General features: G+C 44.7%; 1 protein-coding gene across 4 annotated transcripts in view; it reads left to right on the top strand.

The window, feature by feature from the left end:
* The window catches only part of DPF2 (double PHD fingers 2), a 29094-nt gene extending 10639 nt beyond the window's left edge, over nt 1-18455 (top strand). For 3 of the 4 annotated variants that reach the window (XM_028709014.2, XM_028709016.2, XM_028709017.2), the window contains exons 6-12: nt 1136-1214; nt 2291-2332; nt 7809-7946; nt 9050-9178; nt 10764-10876; nt 13877-13958; nt 15760-18455. In XM_028709014.2, the coding sequence (XP_028564847.1) occupies nt 1136-1214; nt 2291-2332; nt 7809-7946; nt 9050-9178; nt 10764-10876; nt 13877-13958; nt 15760-15836 (660 nt within the window). In that variant the 3' untranslated portion in view covers nt 15837-18455. The remainder of the gene's footprint in view (nt 1-1135; nt 1215-2290; nt 2333-7808; nt 7947-9049; nt 9179-10763; nt 10877-13876; nt 13959-15759) is intronic. The other variant, XM_028709015.2, reaches the window with a different exon arrangement.
* Nucleotides 18456-19831: the final 1376 nt, after the last annotated feature.

Here is a 19831-nt window from a genome sequence, read left to right as displayed (position 1 = left end):
TGTGCCACTGTGGGGCAGTAGTGGATTGTCTTTTAAAATATTGCCAGCTGAGCTCATCGACTCTGCAGCACTTCATTAGTATGACTCCCTCTGCTTGGCTTTTTGATTTACTGAAGTAACTGTCCTGCCCTATTCTAGTGGTGAAAACATACTGAAAGACAAACAAAACAGTTTTAAAAGTTAAGACTTCAGCCCTGCAAATGACAATTGCAACTGTTCCCTTAAAACATCTTGGTGATGGCTATGTTACTTGAGAAGGAGAATACATGTGATTTTTTTCTCCTCTGAAGGTCATTATATGTAAATAATGGTGCATCACATAAATGCATGGTGCACATCATGGCTGCAATCTAGAGAAAACATTTAGCCATCGTGGTGGGAACCACATATGTTTTTCTTCATGACGGATCTAACAGTTGCGCTGTTGGGCGTGGAGGAAGAGTTCAGCATGGCACCTGTGATTATCCCCTGTCTCATAGACCTAAATAATGGTGGGGTCACTGTCTTCAGATCATACTAAAATACTGTTCTTACCCATGGATAAATCAGCTAATTTAATAGTCTCATAAAGGGCTTGAAAGTGTTTTTGAATTCTTTGGACCCACAAGAACTGTCCAGCAGGAGTACTAGTAGTTGTTGTTATTCCTTGCTAGATTATATGTTCATTGGTCTTCCCGCAGCATGGTGCCCTCCAGATATTCTGGACTATATTTTCTATCACATCCAGCCTTCTCCCAACGTATATGTTGTAGACTACAACTCCCAACACCCATTGGGAGTTTCAGTCCAGGATATGTGGTCTGAAGGGTGCTTGGTTGGGGAAGGCTGGCATAGACTACCTAGCCTGTATCATGACTCCCAGTGTGGCCAGGCATATCTCTCTCTCTCTCTCTCTCTCTCTCCTCCAACCCCCAGCAACTGGCATTACTCAGATCCTTTTATGAATAACAGCTCATTTGCCATGAATTTGTTTATTCCCCTTGCCTCACCCTGTGGCACTGAAGCAGGCCTCCTTAACAGCTACTTGATTTGTTTCAGCTCCCACTTTATGTCCCCTCAAGGTTCTTTCGGTGAGGGGTTGTTGGGTGAGGCATTTCCCCCCTTGCTCATGACATCCTCCTGTCTGGCTTCCTAGGGCAAAGGAGTTGGGAGCGCCCGGAAAAAGCTGGATGCAGCCATTTTGGAAGACCGAGACAAACCGTATGCCTGTGACAGTGAGTAAGAAGGCGAGCCGTGCTGTGGGACGCAGCTGCCGTGAGCAGAACACCTTTGCTTTTCCTAGATAGGAGGACGGTGTGGTGGGGAGGGTGGGGGAACAGAGGATGCAGAGGTCAAAACTTCTTTGAAAGAGGGGCTGCGTGAGCTACTTGTCCTTGGTCCCTTGCTTTTTAATTGAGCTTCTTGGTGGCTATAACATTACTTGTCTAGTTTGGGAGCGTTGGAGGTCTGGCACTATCTGGAGTCTCCTGTGGGTATGGGCAGTTGCTTCGATGAGATCTTAGGCTGATAAAAGGATGCCTTTTATTTGCCCGGTGTGCAGATTTTCCTGTTTCACAGAGCGCTTTATTCTGGCTGGTGAAGAGTTCTGTGAAAGTGCACAAAATTACATACCTCTGCACCAGCTCAAGTCGGCCCAATAGGAGATAACTTTACCAATGTTCTCATCTCCATTGGGACAGACTTGGCAGACTAACCCAGTCTTGTCCATGCAGGGTCTTAGCTCTGCCACCATTGGTCCTCTAAAATGGAGACATTGGGGACTGAGCCAGGGCTTCATGGATGCAAAGCAGGTGCTCAGCCACAGTGCTCCAGCCCTGCCTTCCTCTGGCAGATCCCAAGACGTGTATAGACCTTGGTATCGCTTTACCAGTCCATTGGGGGCTGTGTTTGTGTGCAGACACCCAAGCTATGTGACCAGCCCTGCTGCGTGTGGCTGCCTTTGCCAGTTCCATATTGCATGACTTTTCTGTTCTTTAGAGCTGCTCCCTGTGTGCCAATCTGGAAATGAACGCCCGTGCAAACCTGGTTATTAACGTAAAAGGTGGGGGGCAATTGGCCAGAATTTTCAAAATTGCAAACAATGAGTTTTTGAAATTACTTTTCTTTCTCTTCTCCTTTTACTGTCCTGTAAGAATTTTATACTCCCCCTTTTTACTTTAAAATAACACCAGTAAGCATTTTTCTTTTCTCCCTTTTAATCGTTGTATATAGCTTTACTGTGTGCATGTTATGTGTGTGGCCTATAGAGTGTTTTCACCTTTTCTCTCATTATTCTCTTTCTGTATTTCAGATAGTTACAAACAAAAGCATACCTCGAAACCTCCTGACCGAGGTAGTCCATTCTCTCTGTCTTGCTATTTATTTCCTCCTGACTTTGTTCTTCTGAAATGTTAGTTTTAAAAACTCTTCTTTTTTAAAAAGCAGGTCTTTTGATGCAGGGCACAAAAAAAACCCTTCCCTCATATGATAATGCAGTTCAGGTTTTCATTTAGTGTGTGTGGCTTAATAGGGTTAGCACCCAGCTTTTTGGCCTGATTCTCTCCAAGTTGCTGTGGGAAAGGTGATAATTTTTTGTCTGGAAATTTGGATAAATACATATCTCCCTCAGTGGCTCATAGCAATTAAAATTCAATAAGCATTGTTATTGTAAGGTGCTATGCATTGAGTTGGGAAGAAAGTACATAAGGATGTTTTGCAGTAGATTGGCAAGAAATTCTGTCTTCCTATTGTCTAGTAGTAACAAATGAAACAGCTTTCCCCTCCCCTCCAGCCCCAAATTAGGTTGCTGAAAAAGAAACGGGGAGCAGATTTTTATATCAATGGACTTGTGAGCTTCGCAGCGCTACATTCCTGGACTCATCATGTGCTCATAAGCGGCACCCTGTTCTTTAAATCTTGAGAGTGCGTCTGCCCAGCTACTGTGCAGGTGCTCTGATTGGTGGACCTAGTAAAACCACCACCAAGTATATTCCTCAAGCCTGTCTGCTCACCCCTGGCATACATGAACAAAAATAAATCTGTCTTTGCACTCAGGCTTATTTAATAGCACAATCCTATCTATGTCCACTTAGAAGCAAGACCAGTTGAATTCATTACGACTTCCTCTTAGAAAAGGAGGGTTAGGATTGTGCCTGAAAGGACAAGAGACACAAGGGGAAATGGGTAGGAGGGAGATGGATTTGCCTGACCTAGAATGAAGTGGCGAGTTGCCAGCAGGCATTTAAATTCTTGTGGGACTGGGGTGATGTTCCCTGCCTGGTATTTTCACTGAAAAGGAAGTGATGCAGTTATCTAGTAGCCCTTAGGCTATTCCCTTGTAGTCATTCCAGATGTTTGGAGGAGGGAAGCAAATGTCTTGAAACTGCTTCTTCTCTGGTGGATCTTCTCTTTCTCTGATCCCCTTCTTGGAAAAGTGGGGGGAGACTTCCACATGACCTTGATCTCTGGCTAGTGACAGAGGCTAGAGTGGCCTTCTCTTCACTCCTGCAGTCACAGAAATTTGTCCTTTGGTTCTGACCCACTGAGGTCAGAAAGAGAGGTGTTTTGTCCCCCCCCCCCACTTTGAGTATGTGACTTTGAGTGCTTGCTTCCTGTTGCTCCCAGGGCAACAGGATCTGCCACACCAGGAGTATACCCTTAAAGGCCACAAAAATTAGTAGCTCACAAATACTCACACATGCCTACACATGCCCATGGCTTTTATTTATGGCCTGAAAGGGTAGGTGGGTAGAAATAAGAGCCTTTTTTGTAAACTTGGCATGCTCTAATTTGCCCTGGGTGACCAGGCTATTTACAACTTTGCACTGCAGGAGGTTGAGTGCTGCAGAGTTGTGTCTAATATCTAGTTTCCTTGAGAAGATGCTGGATTTTGCTTGGGGGAATGGATGTTGGCTAGTGAAACTGTTATGTATTTTTGCTTTCTCCTGTGACTTCTAGTTTGACTTGCTTGCACGAGTCACCTGGCAGTTTTGGAACTGCAGACCACCTTTTTGTGGTCTTTGCTTGCAGCACTCTGTGGTTGATCTGCAAGGGCTTTGGTGTATAGAAGGGATGAGGAACCTCTGGTCCTCAATATGTGCTGGACTACAACTCCCATCTTCCCCAGCCAGCATGGTCAGGGATGATGGGAGCTGGAGTCCAGCAACTTCTGGAGGCCCTGTCAGGTTCCCCTATCCCTGGCACATAGGCTGAATTCCTCCCATCCTGGATAGCTGTTGAATATTATCCCCCACCCTACCTAGCTAGATGTGCTAGGCAGCCAAGTTGTTCCTTCCAGAGCTAGATAATGTATTAACACAGTCCCAGGGTCCAAAAGGCCTTGGAATTTTAGAAGCTCTGTTAATGATAGGCTAAGCCCTGAGTCTTCAGTTTTCTCTGCCCTTTGGACTCTTGCTCCTTCTTATAGCCACTTGAACCAAGGGCCAAGGCCACCTTTGGCCACAACCTCAACCAGTTATGTTTCAGTTTAATGTTTTATTCTGGTTTTAAAAGTATTTAAGCATCATGGGGAAATGTACCTCAAGTATCGTTGCAGGCTTCTGAGAATGAATTTATATTTATATTTTGCCTTGATTTATTGCTTTTTTAACTCCCAAAATAAATCTAGAGTAATTTTTGTGGTATTAAAGAAGCCTGTACCCAATAATCAGCTTCATACCATCATTTTTCCGCTAGTTGTATTTTGACACAGTGCAAATACACAAAAACTTGCATGATCGGCTATGTCATTCTTCTTCAGCTTTGGGTCTCTAGGCGTTGTTTGACTATTACTCCTTCCATCCCTGTGATCCTTAGATTAAAGGCAGTACAGAAACAACAACAACAACAACAACAACAACAACAACAACAACAACAACAACAACAACAATAATACTGGGACCTGTAACTGTTCCCATAGAATTGTAGAGTGGGAAGGGACCCAAGGGGTTTTTACCACCTTCCAGGGGAGTCTGTTCCCCTCTCAAACAGCTTTTATTGCCAGAAAGTTCTTTCTAATGTTTAGTCAGAATCTCCTTGTCATTTAAATCTATTGGTTTGATGTTCCTGAACTAAGCCCCCCCCCCCCCCATTATCCATGGTCATTGGTCATCCTTGCTGGTGCTGATGGGAAGGCTTGCCTTTGGTTTGTCAAGCAGAGCAGCCTGATTTTACCCCTCCCATCCCGTGGAATTAGCCAACCAGAGAGCCCCACGAGCTTGCTGAGGAAGTTGTGGAACGGCAGGATTGTGCTATTCTGGGAATGTTTGCTCACAACTCTGAGCAGAAGAGAGACCCACAAGGGTAACCCCTGTCCCCTGGCAATCCTGCCCAGCCCTTCATTTGAATCCTATAGAGAGACATTTCTTTTTCTTATAGTTCTGAAACTCAGGAGCATCCAATGAAGCCGAACATTTGAAGTTTAAGGCCAGACAAAGGAAGTCCTTCACAAAGGGCATAGTTGACTTACGGAATTTGCTCCCACCAGAGGCAGCGATGGCAACTTAGATGACTTTATAAGAGGATTAGAGAAATTCATGGAAGGTCAGACTACTAGTGGCTATTAGCCACAATGAATGGTCAGCACCCTTTGGGGGTCGAGATGCAAGCTGGCTAGCCCCTAGCTGGATCATGCCCTTCCAGCCGTGACGATCCCCCAATCTCTGGTGCGACGTAAATCAGCGACTCAGACTTCAAAAGCCTGAGCAAGGTATATTAGCAGAGCATACTGCGCAGACAGAACAGGCGTGGGCCTTGTGGAAACATACTAACAGCTAAAGATTTATTAAGCATAAATCAGGACAAAGAAAACATGTCGTCTCCCTTTCTTCTCAGAGAGACAGTGAAAAGCAAAAGCTATACAGAAATGGAAGTTCCCAGCATGCTGTGCTGGAATGTAAACAGACATGTGACACGTAACAATCCCGTGTCTGCTCCTTAAGGTGGAATGGAAATTCTCAACATGAATATGTTATCCCTCCTTTGTTGGAGGCAGTGTATGCCTTTAAATCCCATTTGCTGGGAATTGCGAGGAGAACACGGGTGCAGTCAGGCCCTGCTTAAAGGGATCTGGCTGGTCCCTGTTGGCCTGAATGGGCCTTTGGCCTGTCGCCAGGTTCTTACCTTCTTACATCTGTGCAAGTCTGAAGAACTAATTTATTTTAATTTTATTGTTTTTATTAACGAAAGCCGGGAGTTGGTTCTGTGAAGGAAAACATCGGAATGAAGCAAATTTGCAGAGTATATTCAGCCTTGCCTCCATTTTCTGGTGCTATGAGCAAGTGGGCTACAGGAATGAACATAGGACTTATTTATTTTTAACTGAGAATTGTTGGCTATCTCAAGTATCCCGACCCTTAATATCCCAGATACGTGGCTCTGGACTGTTGATGAGAGAAAAGCGCTCTTCTTCTGCCCAGAAGCACACAATGGATTGTATCCATCTAAGTTCTCTTTGGAGTAGACGCAATTGGAAATTAATGGCTCAGCTACTGTTGAGCATGACTGATACTGGATACAACTCAGTATTTCATGAACAAGCTCCCATTTCACTGTGTGTGTGTGTGTGTGTGTGTGTGTGTGTGTGTGAGAGAGAGAGAGAGAGAGAGAGAGAGAGAGAGGAGCTACTTTGGAACCACAGCCCAAGGAAAGAGGATGGAGGTTGTTTTTTCTCCTCCTGCATCTGCTCCAAAGTGAGCTTTTTTTTTTTTTGGTAAGCTATGTTGAGCCTCCTTGGAAGCAGCATGTAGCAACCACTGCCTCTGCGGAGGGAGCCTGCCAGCATAGGCTCCCTACTTAATCAGCTGTGTTTACACAGCCCTTAAGAGAGCCATTACTTTTCCCCTGCAAATTGGCTTTGCAGTCGCTGTGCAAAAGACTTGCTGGACTTAATGTGCTTTAGAAAACATTTGTCTCCCTCCCCGAAATCAGAACTTGATTAGACCTGGAGTGTTTATGGGAGATTGTGTGTTTGTGTATGTTCTCCAGCCCCAGCGGTTTTTTTTCCAAGCAGTGTTCCTCGCTAGATATGGCTCACTTCCTTGTTTCTGTGCCTTAGCTACTTCCAAATCCGGAGCACGCTGTTTTGGTGGTTCAGCCTAGGCTGTTGAGCTGCGGGTATTAATCCCTGCTCTCCTTTAGATATCCATAATGCAATTCTGAATCAGAGCCAGATCTTCAAACAAATTGCTCTTTTCTCTTTGCCAAGGACTTGAGGGTGGAAGGTGGAGGAATGGTGGAGTGGCAATTGGGGAAGAGTGGACTTGCAGCAAGGCTGAAGAGCTGTGCAGGGCAACTAAAAGCTGGCCACTAGAAATCTGCTCTTAGCTTTTCCCTTTCTGAAACCAGACAAACAGAGTTTCAGGTTGTTCTTTCATGAGGGCCAGAAACATGTGCTGTTCGTGTTAAGAGTCTTCGATTACTTGGAGTGCCAGACATACACAATTGTGTACTATCCCCTTTGTTCATTACTGTTTGGTTGGGGGTGTGTGGAGATGCTTTGAGAGCATTCTGAGTGCAGGTCGCAAAGGGTGCTACGACATGAACTTACCACTGTGTTTAGAAATCTGGTTCTGGTGCTGAGCAACAGCAAATATTTTCCCCACCCTTGTTTTGAGATTTGTGCAGTTTCTGTTTCTGTAACAGGTTGACGCAGTAGCACATTGAGGGGATGGGCAGTGTGTGCTTTTTGGAGTGGGGGGGGGAGAAGGGGATAAAGATTGGCTGAGAATGGGATAATTTCGTTGCGAAGGGAAGGGGGAGGAAAGCAGCTCCTCTGGGACGGGAAGCTCAAACCTGTGTCTTGTCTGCCTTAAAATTTTCTTCCTGTTCAGTCTGTGGGAAGCGTTACAAGAACCGTCCTGGGCTGAGTTACCACTATGCGCACTCCCACCTGGCTGAGGAAGAGGGGGAAGACAAGGAAGACTCGCAGCCCCCCACGCCGGTATCACAGAGATCTGAGGAGCAGAAATGTAAGTGTCTTCCTCCTCCTTCTGGGGCTTTTCTAAACTGATCTCTTTATGTAACAGTTCTCCTCTACCCCAGTTTAAATTGGATCTCAAGATTTGCCCTGGAAAAAGCGATAGACCTAGGGCGAGTCTCACACTTAACTGTCGTGTTGTGATGTCGGGATTTATATGAGCCAATTGAAGGACTAAGGGAGTCAGTTTCAGCCAGAATGGTGGCATGTGCTAGCAAGTGACCAAGCCTGTCGTGCTTTGAGCAGCTGCATGTGGAACCATCACAACCAGGACTGAAGGGCTGGATCAGGGGTCAGCAGCCTTTTTCAGCTGTGGGCCGGTCCACCATCCCTCAGACCATGTGGTGGGCCGGACTATATTTTGAAGAAGAAAATGAACAAATTCCTATGCCCCACAAATAACCCAGAGATGCATTTTAAATAAAAGCACACATTCTACTCATGTAAAAACACGCTGATTCCCGGACCGTCCGCGGGCTGGGTTGAGAAGGTGATTGGGCTGCATCTGGCCCATGGGCCTTAGGTTGCCTACCCCTGGGCTGGACCTACATATGTCCGAGCCATAGGTAAGAGCCAGCTGTTCTCTTTAAGTAGGCTGTGAATACAGGGTGATCAGCAGGATGAGATGCTATAGCCTGTATCCTGTAGTGGCAATGGAACAGTGCTGCTGAGAATGCACACAAGAAGCTTTTCTCTTGTGGTCACCCCTTCCCTTTGAGAGAAGCTGGGCTGCAGTTTAAAAATACAGTGGTGCCCCGCAAGACGAATGCCTCGCAAGACGAAAAACTCGCTAGACAAAAGAGTTTTTCGTTTTTTGAGTCGTTCCGCAAGACGAATTTCCCTATGGGCTTGCTTCGCAAGACGAAACGTCTTGCGAGTTCTTGCGAGTTTGTTTCCTTTTTCTTAAAGCCGCTAATCACCGTGCTTCGCAAAACAAAAAAACCGCAAGACGAAGAGACTCACGGAACGGATTAATTTCGTCTTGCGAGGCACCACTGTAATAAACTCCCCCTAGGTCTGGGTGGTGTGTGTGTGTGGGGTGGGGCTCTGTTTTGACTCTGTCTTGTCATTGATTAAAACACCTTTTTCCAATAGCCAAGAAAGGTCCGGATGGCTTGGCCTTGCCCAACAATTACTGCGACTTCTGCCTTGGAGACTCCAAGATCAATAAGAAAACAGGGCAACCTGAAGAGCTGGTTTCATGTTCTGACTGTGGACGATCAGGTATATGAACTGTGGGGAGCAGTGGGGCCAGATCCTGCCAAGAGCTGGGGTGTCCTGTGTAAGTTTTATGAGTTTGCTTGGCATTTCACTCCTGATCCTTGCCACCTGCAGCTTCCCAAGCTTCTTGGTTTTGGTCCCAAGAACAACCTTTTCAAAAAGAATCTAAACAAGAAAAATGAAGTAGGCTCAGGAGGCATGTTCTTACAGCTGCCTCCTGAAGCTGCAATATTTTTTAAAACAAAACAAAACAGTTCTGTTGGTTTTTGTTTTTGTTTATAATAATTTTTTTTACTGATTTTCCACATTTTCCACATCTTTACAATAATCATTTTTCATCTCTTATTTATCAGGTTCTTTTGACCTCTCGGACTTCCCTCCATGGGTTCTCTCCTTGTCCCATAATTAATTGCATCTTTTATGTTTTCCAAATAATTACTCTATTTTTTGCTGTATAAGATGCACCAGACCACAAGATGCAGCTAGTTTTTGGAGGAGGAAAACAAAAAATAATAATATTCTGAATCTCAGAAGCCAGAACAGCAAGAGGGATCGCTGCGCAGTGAAAGCAGCAATCCCTCTTGCTGTTCTGGCTTCTGTGATAGCTGCACAGCCTGCACTCGCTCCATAAGACGCACACACATTTCCCCTTTCCCCCTTTTTAGGAGGGAAAAAGTGAGTCTTGTAGAGCAAAAAATACGGTATATAAATCACAAGTAAAATGCAGTAAAATTTCACATTAAAGTATCTTCACATTCCTGTCAGTGACTTTAAAATTTTACAGTGATCTTTTAAATAAAGTAAGAATTTATTCCAGTCCTTTTTGAATACTTGATCATCATGGTTTTGGATCTTTCCTGTCAATTTTGCCATCTCCGCATAGTCCATCAGTTTCGCCTGCCATTCCTCTTTCAATGGCACTTCTTTTTGCTTCCATTTCTGGGCTAGTAGTACTCTCGCTGCTGTTGTTGCATACAGAAATAATCACTTATCTTCTCTCAGTATCTATTTACCCATAATACCTAATAAAAATGTTTCTGGGTTTTTTAAAAAAAATTCCTTAAACATTTTCTTTAACTCATTGTAAATCATCTTCCAGAAGTCTTTATCACATAACCACCACATATGGTAAAAAGTACCCTCTATTCCCTTACATTTCCAACATAAATTTGAGCTCGTTTTATACATTTTTGCAATTTTACTCGGCGTCAAATACCAGCGATACATCATTTTCATATTTACTTTCATCAGGTAGCATGCAGTAAATTTAATTTCTTCCTTCCATAATTTTTTCCAATATGACATTTGAATATTATATCCAAAATTTCTAGCCCGGTGTATCATAATAACTGCCTTAACCTCTTCATCCTTTGTATGCCAATCCAAACGTAATTACAATATTCTTATGCGAACATTGTGAGAACAAAATTCAGTAGCGCTTTCCCTCTTCCTGTCAAAACGTTTGCCAACCTGGTTTTCCTTGGTGAAAAGGTGAGTGGCAAATTTGCTGAAGTTTGTTTATCCGCTTGCTGAGGTGCCCACACAACCTTCCTGTCTTAATGCCTGCCCCACTGTCTCTCCCCACCAGGGCACCCTTCATGCCTGCAGTTCACACCAGTTATGATGGCGGCGGTGAAGACCTACCGCTGGCAGTGTATTGAGTGCAAGTGCTGTAACATCTGTGGCACCTCTGAGAACGATGTGAGTACCCCTTCTCTCTCCTGCCCCTGCCCTTTGCATGACTGAATCCCTTCTCCCTGTGTCCTTTCGTCCTGAATGTCCCTCTTCGTCGCTGTCAACTTCTCCCTCTCTCTCCTTGTCGTCTTCATTGCCGTTCCTTCTCCTGGGCTGCTCTGATACCTTTGAGGCAACCCAAAACCTCTATCCCACCCTTTTTCACATGTCCCCAGGCAGGCTGCCACAAATACATAAAACAAGGATTTATTTATTTATTTGATTTATATTATATGCCTAAAAGGTCTCTAAACAATTTGGAAATTTAAATCTGGAAATTTAAATGCATTACACCAATTCATGCAAAACTGTAACATTCTCATAGACATTGTTCGTCCCCCCGCCCCCCAGTTACAGCTTCAGGAAGCACACTTCCAGCAGAACAAAATCAACTCATTAAAAGCCTGATGAAAGAAGCCTGAGCGACCCAGAATATCAAGGGAGTAAGAATTGGAGAGAAAGAATATAAGCTAAAAGCCTACGCAGATGATCTGGTCTTCTTTTTTGAGAATCCATTTGAAACCACCAGTAGAGCGATAGAACTTTTAGAAGATTTTGGTAAACTATCCGGATTTAAGCTAAACAGGGGGAAAACAAAAATATTAACAAAGAACTTGACAATCCAAGAAAGATCACAGTTAGAAAAACAGGTGGATATCAAAATAGCAAACAAGGTGAAATATCTGGGAATTTGGTTATCCCCAAAGAATATCAATCTGGTAGAGGACAATTACAATAAATTGTGGAAGGAAATTAAGAAAGATATGAATATCTGGCGTAGACTGAATTTATCCTGGACCGGGAGGATGGAATCGATTAAGATGTGCATTCTCCCGAGACTGCTATTCCTATTTCAAAACTTACCAGTTATAAAAGGTACCACCTGCTTTAAAAACTGGCAAAGGGTCTTAACTAAATATATCTGGCAAGAGAAGAAACCTAGGGTGAAATTTAAATATCTGACAGATGCCAGGGAAAGAGGGGGTTTTGGTATACCAAACTTAAGGCTTTATTATGAGGCGGCATGCCTACTCTGGATAAAGGAATGGGCCACCCTGAATGATACTGACCTATTAGATCTGGAAGGATTTGATTTAAGATTCGGGTGGCATGCCTACCTTTGGCAAGGAAAAGACAAAGTTCATAAAGGATTTTATAACCATATAATTAGAGGATCACTCATAGAAGTTTGGAACAGGAAAAAAAAAGTGATTGAACAAAATACCCCCTGGTGGCTCTCACCCGTGGATATTATTAAAATAAAGAAACCAAATATGACAGGCAAAAGGTGGACATATGAAGATCTATTAACCAAATCAGAAGAGGGGTGGAAATTAAGATCACAGGATGAACTGAAAGAAAAAATTAAAGACTGGTTCCATCTACACCAAGTTAGTGCAATATGGAGGGAACATAAGAGAACAGGCATGGGAGAAAATAAATCTAGATTTCAAGTGGAGATTTTGGAGAGTAATAATAATCTACTGTCTAAAATGTATAGGCAACTGTTGGAAAGCGAAAATAAGGAAGTGTTGATTAAAGAGGTGATGATTAAATGGAATAAAGATCTAGGATATGAGATAGGATACGATAAATGGCAAACATTATGGAAGAGAGGTATGAAATTTACCGTATGTACTGACCTGCGTGAGAACCTTTACAAGATGATGTACCGTTGGTACCTGACCCCGGTAAGATTAGGGAGAATGTATAGAACAGCAGACAATACCTGCTGGAGGTGCAAGGATAAGGTGGGGAGTTTCCTGCATATTTGGTGGACCTGTGAGGAAGTGAAGGGTTTCTGGGGACAAATTTATGAGGAGTTAAAGAAAATCTTGAAATATAACTTCCCCAAGAGACCAGAAGCGTTCCTCCTAGGGATGATTGGGGAGGAAATAAAAAAGACAGATCAGACTTTTTTCCAATACGCCGCCACTGCCGCGAGAATTCTAATAGCAAAGAATTGGAAATCTTCAGTAATACCCACAATGAGAGAGTGGCAGTTGAAAGTGTATCAATATTTGGAATTGGCGAGGCTTACACAATATATTAGGCGAGAAAATTCTATTAAAAAGGTTGAAGACTGGTCCAAATTCATAAGTTATCTTGAGATTAATTTGAGAATTAATAATTTAACGGTAGATGATGGCTAACTCCTACGACATGTAAAAGAAAAGGAAAGTAACTGCAGAAGAATAATGTAAAATCTTTAATCCAAAGCTGAGGCAAATTGGAAGTCAAATGTGTGTAAGAGTATGATTGGAACTCTTTTTTCTTCTCTTGAGTCCTTTTTTTTTTTCTTTTTTTTAAATTTTTTGATGTATGTGTTTTTTAAAGTGCTGTTTGTATTGTATTTCTGTATTTTTGTATGTTTGTGTAATGTGTATGTGATTTAATAAAGCTTATTAAAAAATTAAAAAAAAAAAAAAAAAAAAAAAAAAAAAAAAAAAAAAAGCCTGATGGCAGGCGGGGTCATAGGCCAAAGTGGTTGGAGCAAACAACGTAAATTTTAACCTTTTAAATTTTTTTTTTACAGTAGACTGCTTTTACACGCACCCCTCGTTCCATCCTCTTTCTAGGCAAGTGACGAGTGTTTATCAGAGGTCAAGGCTACCTCCCAGCCAGGAAAAAGATCACAAGGATAGTGCAAAGCAAAGTCAATTAGGGTCTTGGCCTGGGGGAGAGTCCTGAGGGCCAGATAGTATGATCTGGAGGGCCACATCCATTCCCCAGGCCTATAGTTCCCCATCTCTAGATCCCCATGGTTGTCGTGAGGCTGAAGTGTGGCAGTGGAATGCATTCCTCTCTAAGCTCCTTGAAGCAAAAGTGGGATATAAATTGGATGGATTAAACCGTAACATCTTGATTTTTAAGGGTGCAGGACAGATTTTCTCCCTTTCTGAAGAGAAGTGGAATAATTTGCATTCTCCTTTTTTCTGGCTTTTCCTCCCTCCCCATCCTGCTTAGGACCAGCTGCTCTTCTGTGACGATTGTGACCGTGGCTACCATATGTACTGCCTCACTCCACCCATGTCAGAACCACCGGAAGGTGAGTACTTCTCTGCTTCCCCATTTGCATCTTCCCACCTTTGTGCGATTTTGAGTTTCTCCTGGTTTTTGCATAGGGAATCCTGGAGGCCATAGTTCAGTGACTGCTTTGTAGACAAAAAGCCCTGGTTCAATTTCTGGTGTCTCTTTGAAGGGCTGGGAGAGAGAGACCCCTGCCTGAAACCCTGGAAAGCTGCTGCCGATCAGTGTAGGCATTGCTGAGCTCGGTGGATCAAGGTCCTGACTCAGTATAAGGCAGCATCCTATTGGGGGGGCATAGAATAAAAGGCTGCTCTCCACAGCTTGCTCCCCTGTTTTGTAATTAACTGGCCTGCAATTTAAATTGAGTAAAAGAAGAAGAAGAAGAAAAGTTCCTTCTGGGCCTCATTCTGCTTAACAAATCAAATAGGATCTTTTTTAAAAAAAATCTTTGGGATTTTAAACCTGCCTTAGCGTGCCAATTATATAAAAGAAGAAAGTTTGCATGTAGCATGACATGGCAAAACGCTGGTGACTTGTAGCAGGCAGCTTGCTGACTCATTTCCTGAGCAGGTGCTGACTTGGGATTTTGAAAAGATGCTTCCAGCAACAGGCCCACAGCCAAAGGTAGCCTGTGTTAATCTTAAATCGCCTGTTTAATCTTTACATCACTTCTTTTGAGTCGCAGGTCACAGCTCAGGCTTTTCCGAGGCCTAGTTGGAAAGGGCTTCCAGTCAAGGCCCGCAGACTGCCTGTCTACTGTAAGACCAGTAGAAGGGGCTGTAGTTTTGGGACGGAGCAAACATTTCATACATGGTAGATTTTGGTTCTCACCTCTGACACCCCTGCTGTGGCGTCAAGTTCTGCTGGTGTACAGTGTGTGTCTAGTGTAGCTATAATGCATCCCACACACTCCAGAGAGGACAAGTCACATACCTGTAAACAAGGAGGTGGACAAAATGACACTCTGTGTGCACCGCTGTCTGCTGTGCTTAAATTTAGTTTGCTTATAAGTCGCTTTTCCACTTTGACCTTGGTGGCTCACAATAAACATTAACTTATTATCAGAACATACAACATTTGACACAACTTTGTGTTTCAAAGGTAAAGGTAAAGGGACCCCTGACCATTAGGTCCAGTTGTGACCGACTCTGGGGTTGCGGCGCTCATCTCGCTTTATTGGCCACGGGAGCCGGCATACAGCTTCCGGGTCATGTGGCCAGCATGACTAAGCCGCTTCTGGCAAACCAGAGCAGCACACGAAAACGCCGTTTACCTTCCCACCTATTTATCTACTTGCACTTTGACGTGCTTTCGAACTGCTAGGTTGGCAGGAGCAGGGACCGATCAACGGGAGCTCACCCCGTCGCGGGGATTCGAACCGCCGACCTTCTGATCAGCAAGTCCCAGGCTCTGGGGTTTAAAAAGGGCAAAATCAGCAATTCAATAAGCATAGAATAAATTCGATATTATGCTAAAATAACCAAGTACTTAATGGAGACCCTTTCTCAGTATGTCCCGTCTTGTAGTTTATGATCAGGGAGAGGGGCACTTCTCAGAGAATCACTGAGTGAACCTTTGAACAAAGGGTATCACTTTTGGAGTGAACAGCACTTGCTTGTGCAGCATCCCTCACCCAAATTTAACAGCAGCTCATAGATGGGTAACCTGGCACCTCCCAGATGCTGCAGTTCATCATAATTATTGGCCATGCTGGTTGGGGTTGTTGGGAGTTCATGTCCAACATCCTCCAGAGAGCCACTGGTTCTCCCACTGCTGCAATAGGGGTCTTATCCCTCCCCCTGCCCTCTTTTCTGTTGCAGGAAGCTGGAGCTGTCACCTGTGTCTGGATTTGCTGAAGGAGAAAGCCTCCATCTATCAGAACCAGAATTCCTCCTGATGGGTGCTGGGGCAGCAGAGAAGAAAGGGAGCTTGAAAGAGGAACCGCCAGTTGTCCACTACCTTGCAGGGCTCTTTTTCCCTTTCTTGGTTTAGTCTTTTTCCTATGCTGCCTCCCACTCTTGGTCAGTGTCTCCTTCACCAGTCGGATCCAGCCCCTGCCAGCTCTCTCCGTTGTCCTCTGCGCAGCGGTTTTTGGGTTTAGAACTTTTCCTTCTTTCTCTCTCTCCCTGCTCTCCTGCGAGGGAGGATTCTCCATGCCCTTTCCTCACTTGCCTCCAGGCTGGCTGAGAAGCACCAAACAGATCATCATATCTACGGCCTTAATACTCAAGGACAAATATATATATATATATAAATATATTCCGACCGAACTGGGCTTGCTGGGAGGAGGCGACTCCTTCTCATCTCACTAACATTGTGCTATTGAATCAACAGCTGATCTGCAGGCTTCTATGTCTCCGAAAGCAGAGCCAGCAATTTTTAAAACTTTTTTTTAAAACACAAAACCACCACGAGCACTCTTGATACTACCCACAGGGCTTATAGGCTCCCTCCCAGCCCTTGACCACCTGTTCCTCCCTCTCCATAAGAAAGTGGTTTTGTCCCCTATATAATTACAAATGGATCCGGTTCTGGTCTGGAGCAGCCTCCTAGACCCAAGAGAACTCTGGGAAGGCATTGTCCAGTGGAAAACCTACCTTTGGCCTTCAACAGTGTGGACCAGGACTTGGCTCAGGCAGGTGTGAAAACAAAGTGACTTCGTTTACCTCAGTCAGGGAAGAGCTTTTGAGGCTTCCCCTTGTCCTGATGGAGGCTGGATCCTGACCCAAAGAACCCTCCTGTTGTTAACACAAAGCACCATTGCCTCCTTCCTTGTTTTCACACACACAAGGCTATATATATATATTTTTAACCAGGGGTTGTGTTGGGGTGGGGGGTGGGGATTGGGGGAGCAGAGAGAGGGTTCCAGCACTTTCCCCCACCTCTCTTTAGCAAGCCCTTAACCCATGGGGTGTTGACTACAGCCCCCCCCCCCAAACAGCATTTCTGTCCCATGGTGGGTTTTAGTATGTTTTTAATTCTCGGGGGAATGTTTCCAGTCCTGGCACCATTTTACATTTCCCCTCGTATCTTCCTCCCACCATATGGGCCTCTACAGGAATATGCGAGTTGCTCGGAGGTGGATGAATGGAGGGCTGGCAGCTCTTTCTTCCCTGGAGCAGGGCTTGTTGGCAGGAGTTGACCCTGGTCTCCCCCCTGTGCTGCGTGCCTCTCTGGGGACGTTGGCCACAGATCTCTGGGGTTGCCTGTGCAGGCCACTTCTTTTTTTCTTTCCCTAGCCTCACTTGATGCCTATTTGCTGAGTCCTGATTTCCCACCTTCTCTGTGTGCGCGTCTGCAGGTGGAGGGCGAGCCCTTATACCTTTGGGCTGCTCTCCAAGGAGAAGTAAACAAGCTGGCATGCGGAAGCCTCCTCCCTTTCCAAGAACGGAAGCTCTCTTCTGCATCCATCCTGCCTCCCCCCTTGGTTGCCTTCTTCACCTCCCCACCCCCACTCTCTGGAGGAACCGGCCCTTAATAAGAAGTGACATTTTGAAAACCTTCCTTGGAAATTCCCACCTGTCTTCCCCCTGACCCCCTTTGTATGGCCACCCCATTTGGGGAGGAGAGGTGTTTTTCTCTGGAATAGGGTTCTGTGTAATATACTAATGATGTGCCTGTTTTTTCTAAAAATTGACTTCATACCTACCTCCAAAGCCCCTTGCCCCAGTCATACATCCTCTTGCACTCCCCCAAAATGCGTCCAGCCCTTCTCTGCATGCATCTTTGCAGAGGCAATACCTGAAGACTCAGGGGGACTGGCAAAGCAAAGGGGGCTGGTTCTTTTTAGAATAGCTTGCCTCACCGAGTTAACTTCCATTCTGTGAGTGGGCACTGCAGCCTCTTGCCTCACCTTTCCCTAAGGCAGAGGTGGGGAACTGATCCCCCCCCAAAGATATTGTTGGGCTATGGCACCCATCATCATCTCTTGACCCATTGGGCTTGCTGGCTGCCGGAGCTGCTGGGAGTCAGACTCCACACCTCCAGCCAGACTGCAGGAAGGGTGCCATCCTTGCCTTTGTTCTCACTGCCCTGCTAGCTAAGGTGGGTCTTAGTGGGGCTGTATTTGGAAGGGGAAAGAGGCACTTTGGGAACCAAAACGGAAGCTTTCACCCACCCACCCCTGCCCTCATTTGCTATGCCCTGTGGACTAGAGGCTTTCAGGATTAAAAAGGTCCACAGACTCCCCATTGAGTCTATAAGGGATGTCAAGAGAGGTGGAGTCATTGTGCACTTACATCCCTGGATCCCCTTGGGGGCCGCAACCCCACACAGGGAAGCCATTTTGGTTTCTTTAACCTTGCACTTGATTTCTCTCCCATAGCTGGTTGGGATTGGGTAGGAGGGAACAGGTAGAGGCGGCCTGTTGATGAAGGGGGGGTGGGGTGGGCAAACCTTGCGTTGGGGGGAGTTGCTGTCCCAACCCCAGATGGGGGCATGTCCTCGTTCAAAGCATCACACCCGTGTCTTAAAACTCACAACCCGAATAAACACCAAAATGGCTTGTTTGGACTAATTATTTTATTGCAGTCTTTTGTCTGTGGGGGTGGGTTGAAAATAGCTTTTTTGCAGGGGATTTTTTTTTTAAAAAAAGCAGTGTTGCATTATGGAGATTTTATGCTCAGGTTAGATCTGTTGGTTTGAGGGAAGGGGAATTGGGAAGGGTATATAAAAACATGGTCCATGTTTTTTTCTTTTTCGTTTCAAAGTGGGCTTTGCTTCAGTGCTCTGCATCTGGGGGAGGGGTGGGCCTTGGGTTTTCACACCCACACCCTTTCTATTCCTTGAGCACTCAGAAGCTGATCAGAATACCTCATCCCCCCCCCCTTTTGCCGCAAGTTGATTCTGCAGCTCCTTGCACCTAGACGCCCTCCTGCCCAGCCATTACCAGTTTTACAATGAATTGGTGGCTATGTTTCTCCCTCTCCCAAGGCAATTAATTATGCAGATAATTTTATTTTTTAGGTTTGGAATTGGTTATGGTATGCCGAGGCTCTTCACCGCCCCCACATATAATTTTTTTTAAATTGCAGCTGAAGCTAAAGTGTGTTTTACTTTTTTTGTTTTATTTTAAGGTATTGTAATAAGTATTAGCGAATAAATCATTTTTACACAGAAAGCGCTCTCTGGTTTCTCTGTCCAACCATCATCTGGCGCTCTGGGATTTTTCTGGGTTTTTATGTGATTAGGGAAGTGGCGAGGTGTTAATTTTCAAGAAGCAAAAGGGTAGGAATAAATGAGCAGTTCTCCAAATGGAGAGAAGTATTGAATCGGAATTGTAGAGTTGAAAAGGACCAGAAAGTGGAGTCTCCCAAGGATTGGTATTGGGACCTGTCCTTTTTTTAACTTGTTCATAATCGATCTAAAGTTAGGAGTGAGCAGTGAGGTAGTCGACTTTGCTAATGACACTAACTCGTTCAGAGTTGTTAAAGAGATTTCAGAGCTCCAAAAGGACTTCCTCACACTGAGTGAATGACTGGTAAAATGACAAATGCAGTTCAGTGTAAACAAGGGTAAAGTGATGAATTTTGGGGCACCCCCCGCTGAAATTCACATATACTTCCATGGGGTCTGAACTGGCAGTGACAGACCAGGAATGAGACCTAGGTGCATAATAGCTCAATTAAGGTGTTGACCCAGTGTTTGGCAGCCACGAAAAAGGCAAATATCATGCTAGGGATCCTTAGGAAAGGAATTGAAGAAAAAAAACTGTTGACATCATAATGCCATTATACGAATCAGTGGTGCAGCCTCATTTGGAATGCTGTGCTCAGTTCTGGTTGCCTCACCAGTTGAAAAAGATTCAGAAAAGGGCAACCAAAATGATCGTGGGGATGTAACAACTATGTTACGAAGACTGCAGTTACCACCATCCCTGACCCACTGGTACTG

The sequence above is a fragment of the Podarcis muralis genome, chromosome 16 (assembly GCF_964188315.1).
Source record: "Podarcis muralis chromosome 16, rPodMur119.hap1.1, whole genome shotgun sequence".
Lineage (NCBI taxonomy): Eukaryota > Metazoa > Chordata > Lepidosauria > Squamata > Lacertidae > Podarcis > Podarcis muralis.
The sequence above is the reverse complement of the archived record's forward strand: the minus strand, read 5'-3'. Positions and strand labels throughout refer to the sequence as shown.